This window comes from Otolemur garnettii, unplaced genomic scaffold (assembly GCF_000181295.1).
Source record: "Otolemur garnettii isolate 467f Iridium unplaced genomic scaffold, OtoGar3 scaffold00116, whole genome shotgun sequence".
NCBI lineage: Eukaryota > Metazoa > Chordata > Mammalia > Primates > Galagidae > Otolemur > Otolemur garnettii.
In genome coordinates this window covers 2,359,786-2,383,766 of record NW_003852511.1, presented here as the reverse complement: position 1 = coordinate 2,383,766, position 23,981 = coordinate 2,359,786, and the positions used below count along the sequence as shown (strand labels likewise).

At 44.7% G+C, this 23,981-nt stretch overlaps 1 protein-coding gene across 1 annotated transcript in view; it reads left to right on the top strand.

Moving 5' to 3' along the window:
* Nucleotides 1-23,981, top strand: part of PCNX2 (pecanex homolog 2) — a 340,225-nt gene that overhangs the window by 75,013 nt on the left and 241,231 nt on the right. The window contains exons 10-13 of the mRNA XM_003797465.1: nucleotides 1,100-1,235; nucleotides 11,338-11,483; nucleotides 19,851-20,004; nucleotides 20,101-20,133. Of these exons, the coding sequence (XP_003797513.1) occupies nucleotides 1,100-1,235; nucleotides 11,338-11,483; nucleotides 19,851-20,004; nucleotides 20,101-20,133 (469 nt within the window). The remainder of the gene's footprint in view (nucleotides 1-1,099; nucleotides 1,236-11,337; nucleotides 11,484-19,850; nucleotides 20,005-20,100; nucleotides 20,134-23,981) is intronic.

Below are 23,981 nucleotides of genomic sequence, written 5' to 3'. Positions count from 1 at the left end.
ACTTAAGTGCTGTGGATCTATATGTGATTAAAGATAATAAATTCTCTGTTTTAGAGATGTATCACAGCTAAGTTAGTAAGGTCCCATCACTTCTCTGTTACCTGAGGCATTTCTTTTCTCTAATGTCTACTTTCGTCTGGGGTTGTGTTAGGGAGGAGGTGCAGTGAGTTGGCAGAGGTGTTAATCACTGTGTCTTCCTGATTGATATCTGGGGAATTTCAACCAATATGAGGCTAGAATCTGTTTCTACTGCCTCCGCACACTTTAATATGCACCAGGCATCCACCTATCTACCCCATGGCACTCTGCAACTCTGGGCGGCCTGACTAATTTCAATGTATGCAGAGCAGTTGACCTTCTGCCTGAAGGGGGCCTTGTAGACATAATTTTAACTCTTAACTGCTTACGTTGAAGTGTCCTAAAGGACCTGGAAGAAAAATAAACTCGGACCCACACTGATGCAAATAATTGGTGATTTTATTCGCACCTGCGCAGGGGGGCCGTTGCACTGAGACAAGCAGCCCCTCCTATGCAGAGTTTTCTGCCTTTTATACCTTTTTTTTGCATAGCTTAAGTGAGCAGGGGTGGGTGAGGTGCATTGCCATTGGCGGGGTTTCAGTTCGGTTGTCAAGGGATACATTTCAAATCACAATGGTTACAATCTTACAACAATAATTGATTAATGGATATATCTTAGATCACAATAGTCATCATTATACAATGGTAATCAATCAATAGGTATGTCTTAGATCACAGTGGTTAACAATAATCAATCAGGCCCCAGTGAGTCTTCTACCATTGTTCACCTGCTGAGAACCTAGTGGTAGTGAAACTCGGAACTTTCTGTGCTTTTTCTATTCTAGAGATCATGGGAACATGGCTGGGAAAAGCCTGTAAAGCAGGGGGGCGAGGGAATGGGAGGCTTGCCCATGGGGTGGGGGAATGGGGGGCAGGCGGAGGGAGCAGAAGCTCACAACAATGTAAGGTAGTACAGGCTCACCTGCACTGGGAGTCCCTGGTAGCCTTGTGTTTGTGAGTAATACAGAGAAGACCTCTGGTATTTCCAGGTAACCAGAGCTTTTGCTTTGCCCATCTCCAGGGAGATTCAGGTCAGCTCCTCCAGCACCGAAACGTCTGAAAGTCAAGATCCCTCTTCTGGAGACCCCGCTGTCAGTGCCCTTCAGCAACAGCTATTACTAATGGTGGCTCGGAGGACCCAGTCAGAAACCCCACGGGTATGTACCTTGCAGAATTGCTGTTTGTGGCTGCTGTGGGAGCAGCGTACCTTCAGCCCTGCTTCCCAGTCGGATGCCTGATCTATCAATATCACTGCATGGTGGTAATGACCGAATGTGAACAGAGACCACTGGGACATCTTCTGTTGATAGTAACAGGATGCCACTGTCTTAATTGCTTTTCAAAACCCGTTGGAAATTCATTCTCTATTGATTTCTGTCTCTAGAATGTATAAATCTTGTAAGAGCTCGCTGGGTTAGGTTGCTTTTTACTCCATAGTTTGGAAAATATTTGTTTTTTTTTTTTAGAAAAATTAATTCATTATGGTCTTGTATATTAAACATTCAAAGATTCTTAAATATTTGAGTTCAGAAGGGACATTATTCTTGGGACAAGTGACATTATCATCAAGAGGTCTAACATACAGTGCCTTCCATGACTTTACTAAGAGAGAATTTATTAGTGTTCATTCCTTATCCAGTGAACCTTTAATGGGACTCTGGGGAGACAGAGCCCAGGCTTCAAAAGCCAAACCTAATGCAAGAGTTTAGACCTACGCCCAGACTTGAAGTCAGAGCCACAGACTCAGTCCTGTGTGTTGTACAGATGGCGGGATGGGAAGGCTTCTCAGAAGAAGGGACACTTGGATTAGACCTTGAAGAAAGGTCCTTTTCCATTGCTACAAATTGAGGGAAGAGGATTATAGGGAGGGTGTCATGTTAGGGTGAAGTTTTTATTTCTGTGTTTACCTTTTTTTTGAGACAGAGTCTCACTGTGTCACCCTCAGTAGAGTGCTGCGGCGTCACAGCTCACAGCAGCCTCAAACCGTTGGGGAACCCCCAGCTCTGGTGTACGTGAGCTGCAGGTGCCGAGCCTCCATATTTAACTTTTTCATGGCAATGTTTCAGTTCATTCTAGAGAAACTCACCTTTGAAAAATGTTAGTTTCACTACACGTATTTGTTTTCATGGCAGCTTAACCAAGTTTTCCAAAGGATGCTGGACAATACAGTGGGTGGAAATGTATACGCTGATGCTCAGAATTGCAAAGGAGATGTTGGAATCACTTTTTAACCAGAGATTGCTCTGGAGTCCTTATTCCTACTCATGTGGGGAGTGCAGAGCAGACTTGACTCACAGTGTCAGTTAAGGGCGACTCAGCCCTGCAGGTCCTGACCCCCAGGCCGTGGACTGGTCCGAGCCCTGTTAGGTGAGTGGAGGGAGAACGGGTATCTCCATGTGCATTTACAGCTGCTCCCCATGGCGGGCGTCACTGTCTGAGCTCCGTCTCCTGTCAGATGAGCAGCAGGATTTGATTCTCATAGGCGAATCCCCCACTGTGAGCTGCTGGTGTGAGGGATCCGAGTTGTGTCTCCTCACGAGAATGTGACGTCTGATGGTCTCGGTGGAGCTCAGGCAGCGTTGCCGGCACTGGGGAGCAGCTGCAAATAAGATTATCATCGGCAGAGAGGTTTGACTGCACAGAGACCATAACACATCAGGTTCTTATGCGCTTGTATCAAAACCTTCACCCCTCCAACTCCTGCCACCCTTGGCCAGTCGTCGTACCTGAAACCAGTCTCGGGTGCCAAGAGTTTGGGGACTGCTGATTCAGCACTTTCAGGCTTGAAGGAATTTCCATATGAGCAAATATTTAGTCTGTTCTAATAATCATTTTTCAGGATTATTTCTTCTTTTTATGTATTCAGGCTCGCTTTACTCTCCCCTTTCCATGGCCTCTGGTTACAGGGGATAGCCTTCTTAACCCCTGAGAGGAAGTGGAGTGGGCATCCCCTCAGAGGCCTCGTACCAGCCTGGTCACTAGTGTACTGTGTGGTGCTCCTGTCTGGGGTGGGTGGGGTGCTGGGCCTGCCTCCTGCTGACCACAGAGACCCTGCCATTTGGTCCCAGCTCTGAGGACCCTGTGTTCTGCAGTCCCACCCTCTCCTTTGGGTTCACCAATCTTTCCTGTACCTCAGAGGGCCTCAGACCCTGGCTGTGTACTTCCATGTGTGGTGTCTGGTTCAAGGTTGTGAGGCCCCACCCTCAGCTAGTATATGGTCCTCAGGAAAGGCCCTTGTATGTGTGGGGTCCTGCAGAATGTGGGCTTTCTCTGAGAAACTTGAACTTTTTCCTGAAATACGCATGGGAGAGTACCCTGCCCCGCTCCAGAACATTAGCACTGAATCTCTAAGAAAGAAGGTTCAGTAAAATATGGAGATAGTTTGGGAAGGCGTGAACACCATTGATTCCATGAATAGCAGAGCCATAGGGAAACTGGGAACTTTGTACTCCATTGACTTAATGGTACAAATCCATTGACTTAATATCTCAGAAACATCCTGGTTAGAACAGAAACTAGATGATTGCAGGAATAAGTCAGAAGTAATAACCCTTCTCCTTATTTGACACGTGGAATTCTGTAAGTGGCAAGCTAACGTAAATGATGCGTCCAAGACCAAACTCCCTATAATGTTTCATTGTTAGTCATTTAGCCAATTCACTGGGTGCTCAACCTTTTTAACTTTCTTAATTTTAAGTAAAATTTAAAAAACCAATTTTTAATACGTATATATGTATGGGGGGAAATGAAGATTACTATCTAGTCTTATATTTAGGTCCTAAGTAAATATTTACAGAGGTCTCATACTAGAAGAAAAATTTTTTTGTTCTGTTTAGTTTTCTAAATTTAATTGATATACCTATGGACTTAAATTAGTTTTCAGCCACAAAATAAAAATAAGTTGGTTTCCTGCTCATTATCCAACAAGTGTTTGTTGTGGGCTGAATACGCTCTCCCCCGTGCCAGGAGCCAGGGAGTCCATGGTGAAAAGACACTGCTCAGGCCTTTGAGAAGTTTAACAGTCCAGCAATGCAGCTCAGTATGGCAGAGTGTGATCATAACGGGCTCAGATGCCGTGAGACGCAGAAGCCCCAGTCCAGGAAATGGTGTCACAGCGGCTTCTGCAGTGAGGGGACACCTCAGCTGAGACACGGAAGATGAGTTGAAGTCAGCCAGATAAAAAGGAGGCCAGGGAGTCTGAGCAGAGGCCTGGCGTGAGACACTAAGCAGTGTGCCCTGTGTTCCCGGAGCCACAGGCACAGGGGTAACATGACCAGAGGCATTTCTTAGAGACGTCCGTAGGAGCAGGGCCCTGAAGAAGCCTGTCTGGTCGCTTCTCCCCCGTCCTCCCCCGCTCTCTCGGAGTGCAGCCCGTGAGCGCCTTAGGCAGTGCCCTTCTGAGTCCATCAGAGGACCAGGTTCCCCAGGGAAAGTGACTGGGGGGGAACCAGGCCAGAGAAAAGACTTGTCTGAAATTCTTCCCTGGCACAAATAAAGTACGTGTGCACCGGAGGAGCGGCTTTGCCCGGGGAGCTCCCAGAAGTTGCCGGCACCTTCTCTCTATAGTTGCAGAGAGGAGGAGGAGGAGGTTCTTTTTCCTCATTATTGCTGCAGAGCCTCGATCCCCAGCACAAAGGGAAGGGCAAAGGTTGGGGCATGACTGGGATTGGTGAAGATCTGTCCCTTGAACTTGAGATCAGTATCCAGGGGGTTTAGAAATAACCCATTACAAAATAGGGTGAATCCAAATTATAAACTGGTGCTTCTCTATGCCTCAGTTTATCCATCATGTGCGTCTAACCCCACAAGGTAGATTCTGCAGCCCTATTATGACTTTTAGAATCTGTAATTTCCCCTTTGTGATATAAGGGCAGTAATCACCTTGAAACATTTTCTCGATTACGCTGCTGGTTGAGAGGTAGACCTAGTCTATTCAGGGACAGCATTGGCTCTGGAGGATACAGCACTTCCTGCTTCCATCACCTGGATGTGGTCTCAAATTCATTCAACTTGTTTCACATTAAACATGAGGTAGTATTGTAGATGAAAGTGCTTTGTAGATTCTAAAGCTCCATGCAACTCCATGGCAGTGGCATGATTATTATTATTATTATTAAAAGCACAAAAGCCAAGCAGTTCATTGTTTCTAATGTGATTGGAATTGGTGAGAATTGCAAAGAAGGACATGGCCACAGGTCTGGCTGACTGTTATTCTAGGTCAATATAAAAGTAGCATTTACAGCACAACTTACTATCATTAGACATCTAATGAGAATTTGCAAGGATATTAATATTTACATTGTACTAACAGATGAAACAGTTGAAATAATGATCAAAGAGATGGGATATCAATTATAATACCATAACAGGCTTTTTTCCATCATATATATTTTACATATATATATATTTAATATACTTTCAAATATTAAGGCTTTAAAAAGAAAAATGAATGTTTGTGTAGTTTTCATTTATTATATTTATCATCTTCAGAAGTTCAATTAAATACAGATGCTCCTAGACTTATAGTGGGGCTGCCCCCCATGAAAACGTCCTAAGTTGAAATGCATTTAATCCATCTAACCTATTGAACAGCACAGTTTAGCCCAGCCTACCTCAAGCATGTTCAGAACACTTTAGAATCATCTAACACAAACCCTATTTTATAAACAGCATTAAATATTTTGCGTACTTATTGCTATTCTACTGACTGCCTATACTGATACCACTGTAAAGGTGAAAACCCCAAGTTGACCCACTGTAAGTCAGGGACTGTCTGTAATGTTTAGAAGCTATGGGATTTGTCATGAATTCTGGCTGCTGAACAGAGCCACTAATATGGTGGTGCCACCCTACATTTGTTTTACATGCTTTATTCTTCAAAGTGTTGTTCACCTCTAGATGAGATTCACATTCCACTGGCGTGTGTGAGCACTAGTAGCGTGCACGGCAGCGTGCCGGGTACTCCCGTGCGTGTGTGAACACTAGTGGCGTGCACGGCAGCGTGCCGGGTACTCCCGTGCGTGTGCGAGCACTAGTGGCGTGCACGGCAGCGTGCCGGGTACTCCCGTGCGTGTGCGAACACTAGTGGCGTGCACGGCAGCGTGCCGGGTACTCTCGCGTGTGTGAACACTAGTGGCGTGCACGGCAGCGTGCTGGGTACCGTCGTGTGTGTGTGAACACTAGTGGCATGCACGGCAGCGTGCCGGGTACTCCTGTGAGTGTGTGAACACTAGTGGCATGCACGGCAGCGTGCCGGGTACTCTTGTGCATGTGTGAACACTAGTGGCGTGCACGGCAGCGTGCCGGGTACTCCCGTGCGTGTGTGAACACTAGTGGTGTGCACGGCAGCATACCGGCTACTCTCGTGCGTGTGTGAGCACTAGTGGTGTTCATGGCAGTGTGCTGGGTACTCTCGTATTTCCCTTATTTTCATGGGAAATCTCAGGGTCAGGCATCATTTCATCTAGGGTTTGATAACTAAGGAAACTGCGGTGGGTCCTGGTCCTTGGGGCTGTGGAGGGCCGTGGAGGGACCCTAGCTCAGTCCCTTTCCACTGTGCTTTAGTCACTGCTGGGCTCTCTGGTTCTCACAGCCTCCTGGGCAGTCTCTGCTGTGATTTCTCCTGAGCCCACTCCTAACGCTAACCAGAGTCCCTACCAACTCACCCCCCAGTGCCGGGCTCGGTGGTGGTGAGGAATTGCACACAGTGCCCCAGAGGACCCCTTTATACCGTCTGCTCTTCACTCCTCTACTCTTTCTCTCTTTCCTCTGCCCCTTCAGGTAAAACCTAAATCTCTGAGAACATGTAATAATTTCAAAAAGCAGGTGGATCGCCTGAGCTCATGAATTCAAGACTGGACTGAGACAGAGTGAGACCCCTGTCTCTAAAAATAGCCAGGTGTTGTGGTGGGCACCTGTAGTCCCAGCTACTGAGGCTGAGATAATGAGATCACTTAAGCCCAAGAGTTTGAGGTTGCTGTGGGCTGTGACACCATGGCACTCTACCAAGGGGATAACAAAGTGAGACTCTGCCTCAAGAAAACAAAAATTTTTTTTCAAAAAGGAGGCCATTTTTAAAAGTCAGTAGTCTCCATTTGAGACTCTTCTGACTTTGGGAGGTCCATAGAGCTGACTACTTACTCTCTTCCATATACTAGACCTTCAAATTGATTTTGGTTTTTATTATATATGGTTCATCCCCAAAGTCACAAATCTGACTTTAAATTATTTTAATAACATATTACTTGTAACCATTATTCCTCATTCTCATAATTTTCACCAGTGTCCATTAACCAATTTTCTTTTTGAATCTGTGTTTTTAAACTTGTTTTTTCCCAAGTGGACTCATGTTTATTGTCTCTTGAACTTGGTTTTGCTGCCAGGGTGGCTTTCTCTTTACCGGTGACACTGCTTGACGTGTGGCACTGCCCGGACCCCTGGGGGAGGTTGCAGGGAGACCCCCTGTCTGAGCTTTCCGCAAACCTTTCCTTAAGGCAGGACCCAGGGCCAGTGACCTGTCTTCTCAGAGTGTCAGCTTCTCAGACTTTAATGGACATAGTAATAGCCACTTGGAAGAGTTATTGTGAGCTTTTAAGGATTACAGATAGTATATGGCAAAATTATGATCTTAATAATTGGTAGCAGTTATTAATATCAGAATTTTTATGAGTTATCTGGAATTGTTGAAGGTAGCATTATTTTGAATAGTTAAATTTTTCAAGTATCTAGGGAGTGGGTAGTCTTTTACATTCTTAGATTTTTTTTTTTACCAAAACATTTCTAAAATATACTCTGTGCTTGGCTGCCTTCTAAAACAGAATATACTTATGGTAGTCTAAGTTGTTTTTGATAATTCAGATTCATTCAGTGAACCTTGGGTATTATGCTGTAAACACACATCTGTATGGGGAATGTGTGCACAGATAATCTTCTTGTTTTTTAAAAAGGTCACCTTGCACTCTGTCTTCCTGCCTCCCATTTTTCTAATATCTTTCTCAGAATAGCAGAATTCAACCTGCAGGCCTGACATACCGGGCAGTGTGACACAGCTGTCCTTTGACAAGGCTTAATAAATCAGAAACATAAACAGGTGTTTTTGGTCATTTTGTCCATGCATTCACTTTTTTTTTTTCATTATTTAGGTTACTTATAGTTAAAATTATAAAATGACTTCTTAATCTCCCAGATCTGCTGGCCCCTTCATTGTCAATACTTCCTAGGGGGCTCTGCCTAAGTCCCCTTTACCCCATGTGCTCTCCAGGGATAGCAGCGCTCCCCCCTCCGCCCATAAATGGCAGATCAGGACAGGAATATGTTCACACCATACATGGGTGTATGATGATGTTATCAGTCTGCCCAGTCTAGTCCCAGAAACTTCTAAAGTCCTTTAAGGTAGAAACTATCTCTTTTTATACTTTCAATTTTCAGTATATGTTACATATAGTTATCTGGCTTATATAATCTATGCAATAAATATTTTGCTGGATGGGTGAAAAAAAAATGAATGCTATTAAGGTGATGAGAAAAACTTGGATTTGAATTTGAATATGGTATCAGAAAACAGGCTAAGAATAATTATTATAATTCACCAAAACTTGTAACTCTGGGCTTCCGTGATATCTAGGGAAAAAAATGAAGTTCAATGAACCTTATGTTCTTTTCCATCATTGAAATTAAGTCACTTCTTTTTTCCATTAATTTATGAGGAACTTTTAAAAAATAAGTATTTTTACTTAAACAATAAGTAGCACAGGATGCCAGAATCTTAGTAAGTTTTATAAAAGATGTAGATGTCGTCCTCATGGGACTTTATTTTATACTGTCCTTTCCTAACGGCTAAAGTGCAGGATGGGGAACCTACGGCTTTCTGGATCCTTGAGTGCAGACTTTTGGCTGCATCTAAATTTTACACAACTAATCCTTTTATTAAAGTTTGCATTCGACTGAGGAGCTGCACTTGGGGATCTGGAGGGCCACATGTGGCCTTGAGTCCATAGCTTCCCACTAAGGGTATAACATGAAATTTCAATTTGAGGAGGTGTTTTTCTTCCTCCTGGGAAGGATGCATCATCTTGGCTGTCGCTCAGCCTGGCCCTGCCTCTGCATCAGACTTGGATTCCTACATCACAGAGACAGTGAACTCCGAGCGCCTGTGCCCCTTCCTCACGCTGTTCGCCCGTAGGACATCAAGGGAAAGGATCTGTTTGGGAGGAAAGTTTACCATAAACCAGAAGCTCATCATCATTTAAACAAGAAGCTGTTCTTGCTGATGTGACAGAAAGACTGTTTGTGCAAAGCTCTCTTCTAGGTTGGAGTAGAATTCCAGGCACAAGTGGCACTTACATTCTCAACTTTCTCATAATGGTTCATTCCAACTTATCCTGTATATTGCCTTCCTGAGGGATCCAGTTTCCCTTCAGATGCCTTTTGCATGAATATCTGATACACAGAATATCTCCGTGCTCCATGAGCTGAGTCAGTGGGTCAGCATCTGGGCACGGAGCGATGGTGAAACCGCTTTCCTGGAGCGTTCTGCAGTGGTCTCTAATGAAGCAGCTGCACTGCCCTCATGCACGCCGAGCACCTTCACATCGTGACTTCCCAGAACTGGGAAAATGTCGTGTGGTCTACCCATGTGCACACGCGTGCTTTATAAGCCAGAGCATGAGAGAGGCCTTAAAAAGACAGTGCCACCCCTGCTCTTCTTCCATCCCTTCCTCACCTGTTGTCTTGTCTTTGCAATTCTTTTTAATCTTCTGTGTCTTATGCTTGTCAGCCTAGAAGAAATTAGAGCCTTAAACCCATTTTGGAACAAACAAACAAATACATAGTTTAGAATAATCCAGTAATTTCACTTCTGGGTACTTATCCAGAAGAACTGAGAGCAGGATCTTGGAAGAGATGTTTGCACACCCGTGGTCCTCAGCAGCACCGTTCACAGCAGCTGAGGAACCGGCCCGCGTGTCCACTGACTGATGTTCACGTACAGCAGAATACTGCTCCACTTTCAAAAGGAAGGACATGGTGACATAGCCCACAACAGGGATGAAATTGAGGAGATGATGCTAAGTGGAATAAGCCTGCCACAAAAGGATAAGCACTGTATGATTCCACTACTGTGAAGTACCGAGAGTAGTCAGATTCACAGAGATGGAATGTGGCTGCCGGGAGCCCAGGGCAGAGGAAGTGGGAGCTGGTCAGCAGGCGCGGAGTTTTAGTATTTAGGGATGGCAAAGTTCCAGAGATCTGTTTCACAATGATGTACACTACTGAACTTTACAGTTAAAAATGGCTAAGATGGTAAACTTTCTGGTACGTGTTTTGTATCACAATTACAAATATATACAGGTTAGAAATAGAAGCTGTGCAGGCAGCTGGGCCGTTTAGAGACGCCTACAGATAGAAGTGACGGGCCACGGGTGGCCAGATTTAAGGAGGAGATGGATGAGAGCTTTGGTTTTAACAGCCTCTATGCAGGGAGGGCAAGAGACCAAGGACAAGGTGAGAGGTCTGATGGCAGGTACCTCGCTTGATGTGGCCCCTACTGTGAGGGCTGACCAAGCACCTGCTGCCACCACCACCTTCCCTAAGGGCCCTGTGTGGAAAACCGCCTGTCCCTAACCTGGGCCAGGTCCCTCCATAAGTATTTGATATGCAAATCAATGTTAACTTTTTTTTTTTCAAAATCGAATTCTTTCCACTGGATTAGAGCTAATCAGAGATGAATTTGGGGTTAACATTTTGAAAATCTGAGTCAATTTCCCTGCATCTTTCAGTTTTATTAGTTTAGATTTTTTTTGAAAAGTATTTCAGTTTTTCTTATAGCAGGCTTCACCAATGACTGAGATATCACCAGTGAAAATCTTTTTAATCTTAATAAAATTTGAATTGGTATCTCAAGATTACAGTAGGTAACATAGTTTCCAGAAATTAAGTCCCTTAATGTCTTTTGTTGAATTCTTATCTTTCATAAGAATTATTTTTATGGAAGTTTCTTGGCCTTCGTGAACAGTAGCATTTGATGTGATGAATAGCATAATTGTAATGGTATGTTATAACGGGATTAAAGTGTTGGTAAGAGAGACGCTGTTTTGTTGATCATTATTCTTTTCTTAGAGTGTTCATTTTAAGTGAAGTATGTTGGTTTAAGTTTCAGAATTTGAACATCTGCTCTTGTATTTTCAAGTTATGATGTACACTTGTGGCAATGGCATGACAATATAAAACCCTTTCTCTGTTGTTTCTTTTGCTATCTAAAAGCATGTGAGTCAGGATCTAGAAGACTCTTCATGTTCTTCAACACAAGGAAAATTTAACCGAGAGCAGTTTTACAAATTTATCATTTTCCCTGGCAAGTGGATTAAAGTCTGGTACGATCGACTTACCTTGTTGGCATTACTGGATAGGTAAGCTTCTGAGCATGCAAACGTACGATGGAGGGGCACGATGGGAGCACGGCAGCGCCCACTTGCATGGTTTTAGCAAGGAAACTGCCACTTGCTCAAGTTCCCTGGAATGTTTTCAAGCTGCACACCTCCTTTGCTGCCAACCCAAGTCAGAGCAGTGAGATCTTAAAACCATAAACAATTCTAATTTAGCACTTACAGTAGAAGCTATGAGCACTGGGTAACACAGTTCATGTGTAAGGTTAGCTCTGGGGGCAGTATCACGGTTTAGTCTTTTCACATCCTGCCCCATGTTTGTAGGAAAGCTTGAGGCTCCACCTTTAAAACAGGGCCTGGTTGCCTGGGTGGGGGTGTGGGGAGCAGAGGGGGAGGAAGTGGGTGATTTCTGCTTCTTCTCGGGGCAGCTCAGATGCTCATTGCTCACTTCTTTTTGATGTACACTAACCTAAATGTTAATCTTTCCTTTAAATGCTTCTCTCCCACCTTCCATTGCCATTGCTTTTCAGGATAAATGCTGAGGGTTGGGGATGTGGTTACAGGGTGAGAGGCAGAAGAGGGGAGGTTAAAGTGGGTTAAGGCAGGGTGGAGATGGGGCAAGGTAGGGCTTTCCAATTTCTGTCCTCTTCTACCTCAAGATGTGCAAAGGACAGTATTACAGCCTTCAAGGGCTGAAAAGCTCTGACTGCAAGGTTGGTTTGAACATTCAAGGTGCTGTCATTCGTGCTGCCTTGAGCAATTGTTGAGTTTTGTGGGCAGTGGAAAACTGTTAGCCTGTCTTGTTGGTGCCCGGTGACTAGTTCTAATGTAAATATCTCAAAGAGGGTGATCCCATACAAAAAGTACTACAGCTGTGCAAAATTACAACAGTAAATTTCAGGACCCACAAGTCAGGGAATGGAGTAATAATGGTTTTTCTAACAGCACTGCTACCTAAGAGGCATGCACGTAGAAGATACATTTCCTACTTATCTAATAATCCAAGATAATACATTCTGCTAAATGAGGCATTTTTTTGAAATATTAATTATTTTCTGTTTAAAAGGAATTATTGAAAGTTGGACCCTTCCTATTAAAAGCATATATTTCTATAGATTTCTATGTTTGTTATTTTGAAATCTACTTGGTGACAAAGATTAACTCAAAATCCCAGGGAGCCCTAAAAAGGACGGTAAGGAGATGAGGCTGTGTTAACCAGGTCGGTGCAGACTCCCGGACTGTGCACAAACGTAGGGAGGCACACAGTTACGATCTCATGAAAAATAAAATACTCCTAATTACTTACCAAAAGAAAGAAAAGAAATGACTTTATCATATTTTTATCAAGTTCATGATTTTATGATTTTTGACCACCTTCCTTGCAAGTCACCTTGAGTTTTTAGAATTTGTGTTTAGAGATTGGCGTGAGAGCCCCTGAGCACTGCAGTCGGCCCTTGGGAGTCAGATTCAGTACCTGCTACTCATCAGTGCTGTGATGTCAGGATGGCTACAAGACCTGTCAGTGCCTCAGTTTCCAATCTGTGAAATGGGGAAAACTTGTTATGAGCATTCAGTCACGTTAGCCCATTGAAAGAGCTCTTTAAACATTAGCAGCTATTACTGTTATTGCTGGAATGTGGCCCAGAACCCAGAAAGAAGAAAAATGACTTTTAGAAAATGAAATTAGCCAAAGCACATATTGTTAACTCTGGTCACTGACATTTAGACCCTCAGCCTACTTGAAGTCGTCTGTGAGCAGGATTGGTGAGTCCCTTAGGAGGAGGAAAGAGCCTGCATGAACCCACAGCTCACAACGGGGAAGGAGGAAGAAACCCAAACACTGACCCGGAAAAACCCAGCAGTTTGGAAACATTGCAGGCAGAGTGTGATCCCCAGCCAGGCCAATGGGTGCTGTGTAACATGCAGATTCCCGGGCCGAAGCTGCCGCCACTTCAGTGCAGCCTTGTGTATAATATAGAGCTGTGCCTTATGGCGGTGCCTGTGGCTTGAAGGAGTGGGGCGCCAGCCCCATATGCCAGAGGTGGTGGCTTCAAACCCAGCTCCAGCCAAAAACTGCAACAAAACAAAATAAACAGCTGTACCATATTAACTCATCTTCTTCGTTAGGACTGCTATGTTTTTAAAAAGGCTGTTTCAAAAAGCACAACTCTCCCCAATAAATTTTATGCTTTTTTATTATGATAGCTGAATTTTTATTTCAAAAATCATAAGCAAATTACCTTTGAATTCAGTGGGGGGCCTTATATTTAAAGTGAATGAAAAAACTTTAATTGTTAAAATTTAAAGTTTAGAAAGAAAAGGTTCACATAATAAAAAACTATAAAAACTGGGCAAGAAGTGGAAGAACTCGGTGGGTAACAAGCAGTGAAACGGAGCTGACCATTGCTGTAAAGGCCCCTGGGCGAAGTCCTTGTGCCTGGTGTTTGTCACCTTCACCCTCAAATTCAGGCTCTTCTGCCCTGACAGGTTTCCTCAGTCTCCACACAGCGGCTTCATGGTTTCTGTAATTGCCGCCTCTTCTACTTGCTTGTAGCTCTCCATCCTACCCAGATACTTTTGGACTCATCCTATTCTCCTTGCTTATTTTCTCTTATTTCCTCCTGTAAAACATGGAGGTTTTCATCTATGTAGTTTATCAGGTCAGCACGATCTGTGCATCACTTCAGAACTTCACTCAGCAGATGCTAACTCGAGCACCTACTCCACACCGGGCCCTGGGCTGGACACTGGGAGTAGAGTGATGACTGAAACAGCCATTGTCTCTGCCCTCATGGAACGTCCATTCCACTGGGGAAAAGAACACACTGCAAAAGATGCCAGCAAAGAAACCCGGAAAGGCCTGAGACAGAAGGATCTGGGGCGGGAGGGGCACAGATGTCAGAATGGGTGGCTGGCCAAGGCCCTTCTAACCAGGAAGCACAGGCTGAGATCTGAAGAACAGGAGCAGAAATCGCTCGTGCTACTCAAACAGAGCTCACTGTCATCACTGTTACTGTGAGAACGTGCTCCTCCATCGCCCACCCTTAAAAACCCTTTCTTGACTCTGGTTCCTCACCAGCTGCTGTCCTGTTTCCTGTTCCTCTTCTGCCATTCTCTTGGAGTCCTGTTCCATTGAGATTCCCCAGGCCCGGGACCCCATTGAACTTGACCTTGTCAAGGTCACAGTTGACCCCATCCTTCAGTTCTCATGTTACTAGACCCAATTACAGTACTGGAAAGAGGGGATTCCTTTTCTTTGTTGGTAGATTTCCTTCTCTCAGCTTCTAGGACTCAGGCCTTTCTGGGCTTTCCTTCTGTCTTGCTGGTTGCTCATTCACAGGAAGCAAAGTTTTATGGGTTCCCCTGCCTTTTGACCCCTCATAGCATTGCATCCGCAGGTGCTGCATAGCTCTTGATCTCTCCTTTCTCTATCTGCCCTCTTTTCTTTGGTGATTATATTCAGTCTTGTGGCTTTAAATGTGCTGCCTCTCAGATTTGTATCTCTAATTTAAACCCATCTCCAAAACTGTGGACTTGTATGCCTGAATTGACCACATTGGCGTCCATGTTAATAGTCCAAAAGTGAGCACCTTATCTCGACCTCACCCAGGCCTGCTTCATCTGTGGCCCTTCCCATCTCAAGTCATGACAACCCATCCTTCCAGTGCTTTTGGTTTAACATCTTGGAATCATCCTCAAGTCTTCTTTCCTTTTGTACCTGAATTCAGTCTCTCGCAGGAAATTGTGGTCACTGTTCCTTCCAAATGTATCTGCCTAGTGCATCTTTCCAGCTTTAACTGACCGCCTGGTCTGAGCCATTTCACCTCCCACCTGGTGTCTGCAGTAGCATCTTCCCCCCTTCAACCCATTCTCCCTGTACCCTGTTCCTAACAAGAAAGCGAGGCTTTGTAATGCCAGTGATCTGCTAACCACCCTGCAGCGGGTTCCCATTTCACTCAGAAACCAACCAGTACCCATAAGTCTCCCATGTGTAGCCACTCACGTGCTCTGACCTCACCTCCCACTGTCACTGTCCACGCCTCTCTGCCCAGGCTGGCCTTCCTGTTATTTTTCAACCAAGCCAGGCACCCTCCAGCCTAAGACCTTCTCACTGGTTCTTCCTTCTGCATGGAAGTTTCTTCCCCCAGATATCTGCATGGCCAGTCCGCTTGCCTTTCTTTGTATCTTGCTCTATTCTTTGTTGTTGTTGTTGTACTTAATATCTTTGCGTACTGTTCAGTGTACTTACTTTTTATTGTTCATACTTTCTGGCACTGCCTCTAGAAAGGAAGCTCCATCCCACTGATGAATCCCAGCAGCTAGGGCCAGTGCTGACCACTTCTATTGTGTGAAACTAACTTCCCTTTGCAAATCAGTCCCCCTTCTCAATTTCTGCTTCTAATTCTACCATGATTCTTTCCCCACCAGATTTAAATTGTAGAGAAATTTTTATTCTTTCAGTCAATCCTTCATTGAACACACTCCATCTGGGTGCTTTCTGCCTTGCTCTGAATTATATCAGAGTCAGGGATCCCTTCCTCTTCCCCAGCCATGTCGATTTCCCAGGCCTTCAGTATATCTCCTGGGAGAGGTGTTTATCCTTGCTCTGGCCTCTTTCCCCTCCAGTGTACCATGTAAACCTCTTTCAAAAGTACAGCCTTAGTTAAGCCACTCTTTGCCTTAAAGAGTAAACTTTTTTACTCAATATTTAAATGTAGATATGGGAAAGACCAAGGCGGGGGTTCAGGGAGTGTGGAGGCTGGGGCAGAGGAATGGAGCCCTGCTGGAGAAGAATCTGTAGAAAAATACTTTTTTAGGAACTTGATTCCTTTCCTCTGAATAGAAAAACGTTTTGTTTTTCTTCCTTTGGAATTTCTGTATGCACTTCCAAGGCTTTCACGTGTTTTTAGTATATATTAGGATGTTAGAGCACTCTGAAGAACATGTAATGAATTTTATGAACTGGCACTAACCAAATACATATACCTCTATTACAAGTGTGTAGTGGAAATAGGTGACACACAAATTTCTCTTTTCACCAAATATATTTTAGTTCCCCAAGTAGTTTTTAAAAAACTTTTAGGCTGGACACTGTGGCTCACTTCTGTAATCTTAGCACCCTGGGAGGCCCAGGCAGGAGGATCACTTGAGCTTAGGGGTTGGAGACTGGTGTGAGCAAGAGTGAGACCTTCCATCTCTGCTAAAAATAGAAAATTAGACGGGTGTGGTGGTGGGCACCTGCAGTTCCAGTTACTAGAGAGACTGAGGCAGGAGGTTAGCTTGAGCCCAAGAGTTTGAGGTTGCTGTGAGCTTGGCTGGGACCACGGTGTTCTAGCTTGGGCAACAACAGAACTAGGCTCTCTCTCTCAAAAAAAAAGAACATTCTTCTTTTAATTTGAGCACCATGATCTCTGGGTACTTGATCTTTCTGTACATTTCTATGTTACTTCTCCGCTTGCATATATTATTCTGTAATATCTCAGTGGCAGCTCATTCCAACCAAATTAAGCATTGATTTCCTTCTCCTGGCTTGTTGCCTCCAGAGTCTCCTGCCCTCCCTCCTACAGGAGGCCCAAGGCTGTGTTCTTGGCGAGCACAGCTCCGAGTTTATTTTACTGCAGTCATTTACTTTTGTAGCTCTTGGAATCTCTTGGATCTGTGTCCATCTATCTATCAGTCCTATGCCTGTCTGTCTGCAATTATAGGCACAAAGTCCGTAACAAATGATTCACGCACTTAATTGCGTGTTTCCTTAAGAGTTTTATCCTGAGTTGTGTCTCCCTCATTTTCTTTAGCTGCTAAGGCATCAAATGTCAGCATTACAGTTGGGTTCATTCTTACTCATTTATTGATTCATTAAAAGGGTTCCACATACTGGAAGAAAATAATTACAAAAGGCATATATGACAAAGAACTGTTATCTAAACTAAGCAGAGAATGTTTAAAATTCAGCAGTAGGAAAATGAACAGCTTGAAAATAGGCTGAAGGTCTGAGCAGACGCCTCACCGAGGAAGAAATACAGGTGACAAATAAGTGTATGGAAAGCTGCTCCACCTCCTAGGTCACTAGAGAACTGCACATGGGAACAGCTCTGAGATGCCAGTGCACAGCCGTTAGGACGGCAGAAACGCAAAGCACTGCAGCGCCACAGGCCGTGAGGGTGTGGAGGGACAGGGGCTCTCGGTCAGCACTGGGAGTGGAGGACGAGGCAGCCCCTTTGGAAGACAGTTCTGCAGCTTCTTACAAAACTGACCATGTTCTTACCATTCAGTCTAACAGTCTCACTCCTTGGTATGTACTCAGAGAAGTTGAAAACTTATGTCTGTGCAGAAACCTGCACATACATGTTTATAACAGCTTTATTCATAGTTGCCCAAACTTGTAAGCACTCTAGATGGCCTTAGGTAGGCACATGGAGAGTAAACCATGACACATCCCTACAGTATAATATTATAGGGGATGAAAAGAAATGGGTCATCAGGCCACAAAAGGACATAGAGGAACCTTCACTGCATGGTATTGAGCGGAAGAAGACAATCTGAAAAAGCTACAACCTTCTGGAAAAGGCAATACTAGAGAGACAATAAAAAGATTAATGGTTGCCAGAGGTTTGATGTGGGAGGATTTTTAGGGCAGGGAAACTACTCTGTATGATACTGTGATGGTGGATACATTTGTCAAAACCCACAGAGTATACAACACCAAGAGTGAGCCCTAACGCAGGCTGTGTGCTTGGGGTGACAATGGCACGTCAGCACAGGCTCATCAGCTGATGGCTGTGGGAACCCTGTGCTTTCCCTCAATTTTGGTATGAAGCTCAAATGTCTCTAAAAAAATTAAAGTCTCTTGACTTTTAAAAAGTGTTCATAATTATTTACATGCCAGGTGTGGAGTAGCCACTTAGCCCTGTCTAAAAAAGAAAATAGTTTTATGAGGGAGAGTAGTGTGTGTATGAACAAAATTTGGTGAGGTAAGAAGTATGCTCAGATTCTTGGGAATGACCCATCTGAACTCTAGGGCTTTTGTCCCCTGACATTGTGGTCCATGTCACCCTCCCTTGGTCCATTTCTTTTCTCTTTTTTAGAGACAGGATCTGCCCTGGCTGAGTGCAGTGAACTCGTCATAGCTCACTGTACCCTCGAATGCCCAGGCTCAAGTGATCCTCTTGCCTCAGCCTTACAACCAGCAGGGACTATGCGTGTGTGCCCAAGCTCAGCTAATTTTTCTTTCTCTTTCTTGTAGAGGTAGTGTCTTGCTGTATTTTCCAGGCTGGTCTTGACCTCACTCAAACAATCCTCCCACCTTGGCCTCTCAAAGTGCTGGGATTACAGGCATGAGCCACCTTGCTCAGCCCCTTACTCATTTCTGCCACCTCCTCCTATGGCCCAACTCTGCATTTTATCCTAAATCTTCCCCCACTGGAGTCTTAGGCCAGGTCCTTGCTCATTCTTCTTGTCTCCCCTCCCTCACGTGTTCCCTCCCAGCTCTCTGCAGCACTGCGACCCCCCAGCTCTGTCTCTTGCAGCCCTGCTGTCAGCTCCCTCTGCACCCTGCTTAGGTTCCAGGATCCAGCACCGCAGCCCCTTCCTATCTGTACTTGAACATGAGTCCCTTCATGCTGGGATGGGGAGTCGCACAAGAGAAAATTACCCAGTGAGACGGTGTGGCCATGGCACACCCTGAGGCAGGCCCAGTGAGACAGTGTGGCCATGGCACACCCTGAGGCAGGCTCAGTGAGACAGTGTGGCCATGGCACACCCTGAGGCAGGCCCAGTGAGACGGTGTGCCCATGGCACACCCTGAGGCAGGCCCAGTGAAACGGTGTGGCCATGGCACACCCTGAGGCAGGCCCAGTGAAATGGTGTGGCCATGGCACACCCTGAGGCAGGCCCAGTGAGACGGTGTGCCCATGGCACACCCTGAGGCAAGCTCTCTGTACCTTTGAGAGGTTACAAATCTCTCTCAGCTCTCTGGCTGCACCTTTCTGGATTTCTGAAACTGGGTAGCAAACCCTGGCTCCAAGGACTCTATCTGGAAGCAATTTCCTGCCTTCACCAGGTATTAACGCACCCTCCTACCCTTTCAAATGAAAGGCACCAGTGCAGCTCTTTATCTGAAACACGTTTCATAGGGTGCATGGAATCGTTAATCCAGTGGGCTGATATTTAATTTGCTTCAGTGATAGAAATCTGGGGCTAAGATGTGGGTTTTGTTTACAGTACAGGGATGAGGAAAGGAAAAAACCTAACAGTCTTGTAGCAGAAGCAGGGGCTTGCTTCGGGGAACTGCCGGGCTAACACTGCCCTTTTAGACACATGCAGGCATTCTCTGTTTAAAGTGGACATGCTCTCCTTTCATCTTCCTTGTCTTCCTTTGTGTATTTTGCTCAGAACTGAAGATGTCAAGGAGAATGTGCTGGCGGTTTTGCTCATTGTTCTGGTCTCCCTGCTTGGATTTCTGACATTGAACCGGGGCTTCTGCAAGGATATGTGGGTGCTCCTCTTCTGCCTGGTCATGGCCAGCTGCCAGTACTCCCTGTTAAAGGCAAGGTCTCCTCTCATTCTTACAGTAATGTGCTCTCACTCATGTGGCCTTGTGATCGTGAGATGATGACACAGACACTTCTGATTTGTGTTTTAGAGCGTTCAGCCTGACCCCGCCTCACCAATACACGTAAGTTTCCAAATGCAGGCAAATGGCTTGTCTTGTCTGCTTGTGTTAAAGACAGGGAAAAGGCCAAGATTGCTTCAAAAAGCAAAATCTTGATCTCTGTCTATATGTTGAATATTAAAAGTAGAAATATTAACTGTTTCTACATGGTGGCCAAGTTCCAGTTGGATCTGAGAGCATGTGGGTAGCTTTGCAGAGGATGTGGGGTGGAGGGCAGAGAGTGTGTGGAGGGGGTTCCTTTCCCACCATTCCCAGGCCAGAAAAGATCAGCAGCCTGGGGAGGAAGCCGACAGAGTCTGCAGTCAGACCGCCTGCCTTTGTTTCCAGATTCTTCCACTTGACTTTCTTACACTGAGCAAGATACTGGTCTGCTCCATGCCTCAGTTTCCCTGTGTCTAAATGAGGCTAATGAAAACACTGTGGGAATTTAATTCACATAGTGTGTTTTCAACAGTGCCTGGCCCACTGCTATTACTCAGTACGTGTTAGCTGTCATTGGTAACATTGGTTATGTGGGCAAGAATCAGTCTTCTTATTTTTTAATTATTGCATATATTTATTGTGAGATATAAGGTGGTGTTTCAATGTGTATACACTTGTGGAATGATTAAATCAAGCTAATTAACATGGCTATCATTTTTTTTTTTTCCTGATGGAACATTTAAAATCTACTCTTAGCAAATTTCAAGCAAATTTCAAGTATTATTAACTGTAGTCACCATGCCAACTGGTAGATCTCTGGAACGTTGTACCCTTTAACCAACCTTTCCTCATTCCCCACCCTGCCTGCTCCGGGCCCCTGGGAACCACTGTTCTAATCCCTGCTGCTTCTATGAGCTTGGCTTTTCAGATTTCCCGTGTATGATCCTACAGTATTTTTCATTCAGTGCCTGGCTTATTTCATTAACCGAATGTCTTCTATTTTCGTTGGTGTTGTTGCAAATGCAGGGTTGCCTTCTTTTTAAAGGCTGAGTAATATTCCATTGTGTGTATACACCACATTTTCTTTATCCCTTTGTTAAGACACTTAGATTGATTCCGTGTCTTGGTTGTCCTGAATAGAGGTGCTGTGAACATGGCAATGCAGATAGCTCTTTGACATACTGATTTCATTTCCTTTGCATGTATACCTAGACGTGTTACCGGGTCACGTGATAGTTGGATTTTTATTTTGGGAAACCTCCATACTGTTTTGCATAATGATTATACCAATTTACATTCCTGTCAGCAGTATACAGGGTTCATTTTTCTCCACATCAGTACCAACACTTGCTATCTTTTGTCTTTTTGGTAAAAAACTCTTTGGTAAAAAACTCTTGTGTGCATTGGCATCATTATGGCTCACTGCAACCTCATATTCCTGGGCTCAAGCACTCCTCCTGCTTCAGCCGACCAAGTAGCTGGGACTATAGGTGTATGCCACCATCCCAGCTAGTTTTTTATTTTTAGTAGAGATTCCAGGCCTTAAACAATCCTCCTACTTCAGCCTCCCAAAGTGCTAGGATTATGGGCATAAGCCACTGTGCCTGGCCTATGAAAGACATTTTAACAGGTGCAAGGGGCTATCTCATTGTAACTTGAAATTGCATTTTCCTAAATCATTATTCCTTTTGCATGACTCTGATCTCTTTTAGTGCATATTTTCAAGTGTATTATTACCTTTCACCTCCATAACTTTGAGCCAGTTTGATAGTTAAAACTCTGGGCTTCGCAGTCCTGACGTGTTGGCTCTCTGGCATTGTTCTGTGAGCTCTGGGACACACACTTGGGGCTCTCTGAGCCTGCTGTCCTTTCTCCTTGTTTGTGGGGGTGCACAGGACAGGGCACCCTGAGGCAGGTCCTGCCCCTGCAGCGCCCTGGCCACCTGCCTTTGCCAGGTGGACTCCAGCTCTCTGAGCGACCTTCTTTTCTTTCCAGCTCCTGTGGGCCCCTGAAAAATCTTTTCAATGAAAGGAAGCTTGATCTTCCCTCTATTGTGCTTTTAAAAAATTCATATCCACGATTCAGGAGTGATTTTAAATCTGTGATAGCTCCTGTTTAGCTCATAGTAATTAAGAAAAGCTTATAATTGGACAGTCACATGGCATACATTGCTATCTGTTAAATTCCTGTGTTCCCCGTAATTGGTTTGCATATAATACATCTTCTTTTATCCTAGAGTCTGAATGTCAAGATAAGTAGGCACAGCATAATTAGGGTATTGAGATGTATTGTTGTGATTATCGCCAGAAACCTGGGTGAGGTGGTGGGAGAGAGATGTGCAGCTTTGAAGTTTTTTGTTCAAGCCCACCCTGGATGCCAGCCCACCACCCTCCTGCTTTGGGAGACCTTCCTTGCTCCTTACCACACTTCAGTGTCACTGTTTTTCCTTGTGACTGGGGAGGGGTAGTCGATGCTGTTAAACCTTCCCTTCTTGCATGTCCTTTCAGAAGTAATGCAGAGAGCTAGGCGGCAGGTACAGCTGTGTAATGCCCGGCACAATGACCCCTGTGCCCCCCACTCGAGGTGGGGCTGTATTGTCTGGTTCCCAGAGGAATAATACAAGCTGCTCTTCCTTTATCTCAGCAAGCACATCATTGTGAGATAGCAAGAAATTATTCTTCTTACTGTTGTAGGAAGACACTGTCAGATATCTAACTATGTTTATTGCGGTAATTAATTTGCTTACACGGATTTCTAAGTAGATTAGTCTTTAATTTGAGTTGGTGTTTCTTTAGTATGCTAATGAAGAAAAAAAATATGGTAGCTATAAAATATTTCCTGTTGCCATTTGGTTAAACCTGTGGACATTTAGAAGGCAGATTTATTATCTTCCATTTATAGTTGAGGAAACTTGGAGATAGGAGGTGGACAAGAGTGTGGAGCAGAGAGACAGCTCTCAGGCCCATAGCCGTCTCCAGTCCTGGCCAGTTTTCATTCTTAAAGGGTTGTCAGACTGTTTTTCAAGTCACACTAGGGCTTTTGTCGGGAGGTGGTTTATTAATAAATTGAGCCAATGCTTGCTCTTCGCTGATTGATTGGCTTTATTTTTGTTTGCTTCCAGGAACACAGCTGGCAAATTTTGAGCAAGTTGTTAACAGCAGAAGAGAACAAAATGGAAATAATGTTTTTGTGTGTAACACTCTGTATGTTTGAGTTTTAAATACAGAATTAATAATGACTTGGTGATAGATATGGTTTATGACTGGGCCTAAATATATTTGGTCTGATTCTAAAAGAAAATGGATTATACAAACGGGTAGAGCTGTTGAAGTTGTTTCATAAAAGTTGTGTTCTTTTGGTATTCTGTTTTCATTTTAAACATGTCTGAGCCCAGAGTAGTGGTGCATGCCTGTAGTCCCAGCACTTCAGGAGATGATTGCTTGAGGCTGCAGCGAGCTGTGATATGCTACTGCACTCTAGGCTGGGCAACACAGTGAGAATCAAAGAAAGGAAAACAGTTCAGGAAGAGCTTGGGAAGAGGAGGGGTTGGAGTGAAGACTGGAAGCAGTATGAGGATCAGACACTAGCAATGCAGTAATAGGGGAAAGAGGATATAAATCTGCCTACACAGATGTATACACAGGTCTAACCAACAATAGCCACTAATGATAACCCAGAAGGCAAACTTCAGCAGAATAGCTGAGAGCCATTGGTAAACTGAAGCCCTGTGCATGGGGATCAGTGAAGCCCTGTGCATGGGGGTCAGTGAAGCCCTGTGCATGGGGATCAGTGAAGCCCTGTGCATGGGGGTCAGTGAAGCCCTGTGCGTGGGGATCAGTGAAGCCCTGTGCATGGGGGTCAGTGAAGCCCTGTGCGTGGGGATCAGTGAAGCCCTGTGCGTGGGGGTCAGTGAAGCCCTGTGCGTGGGG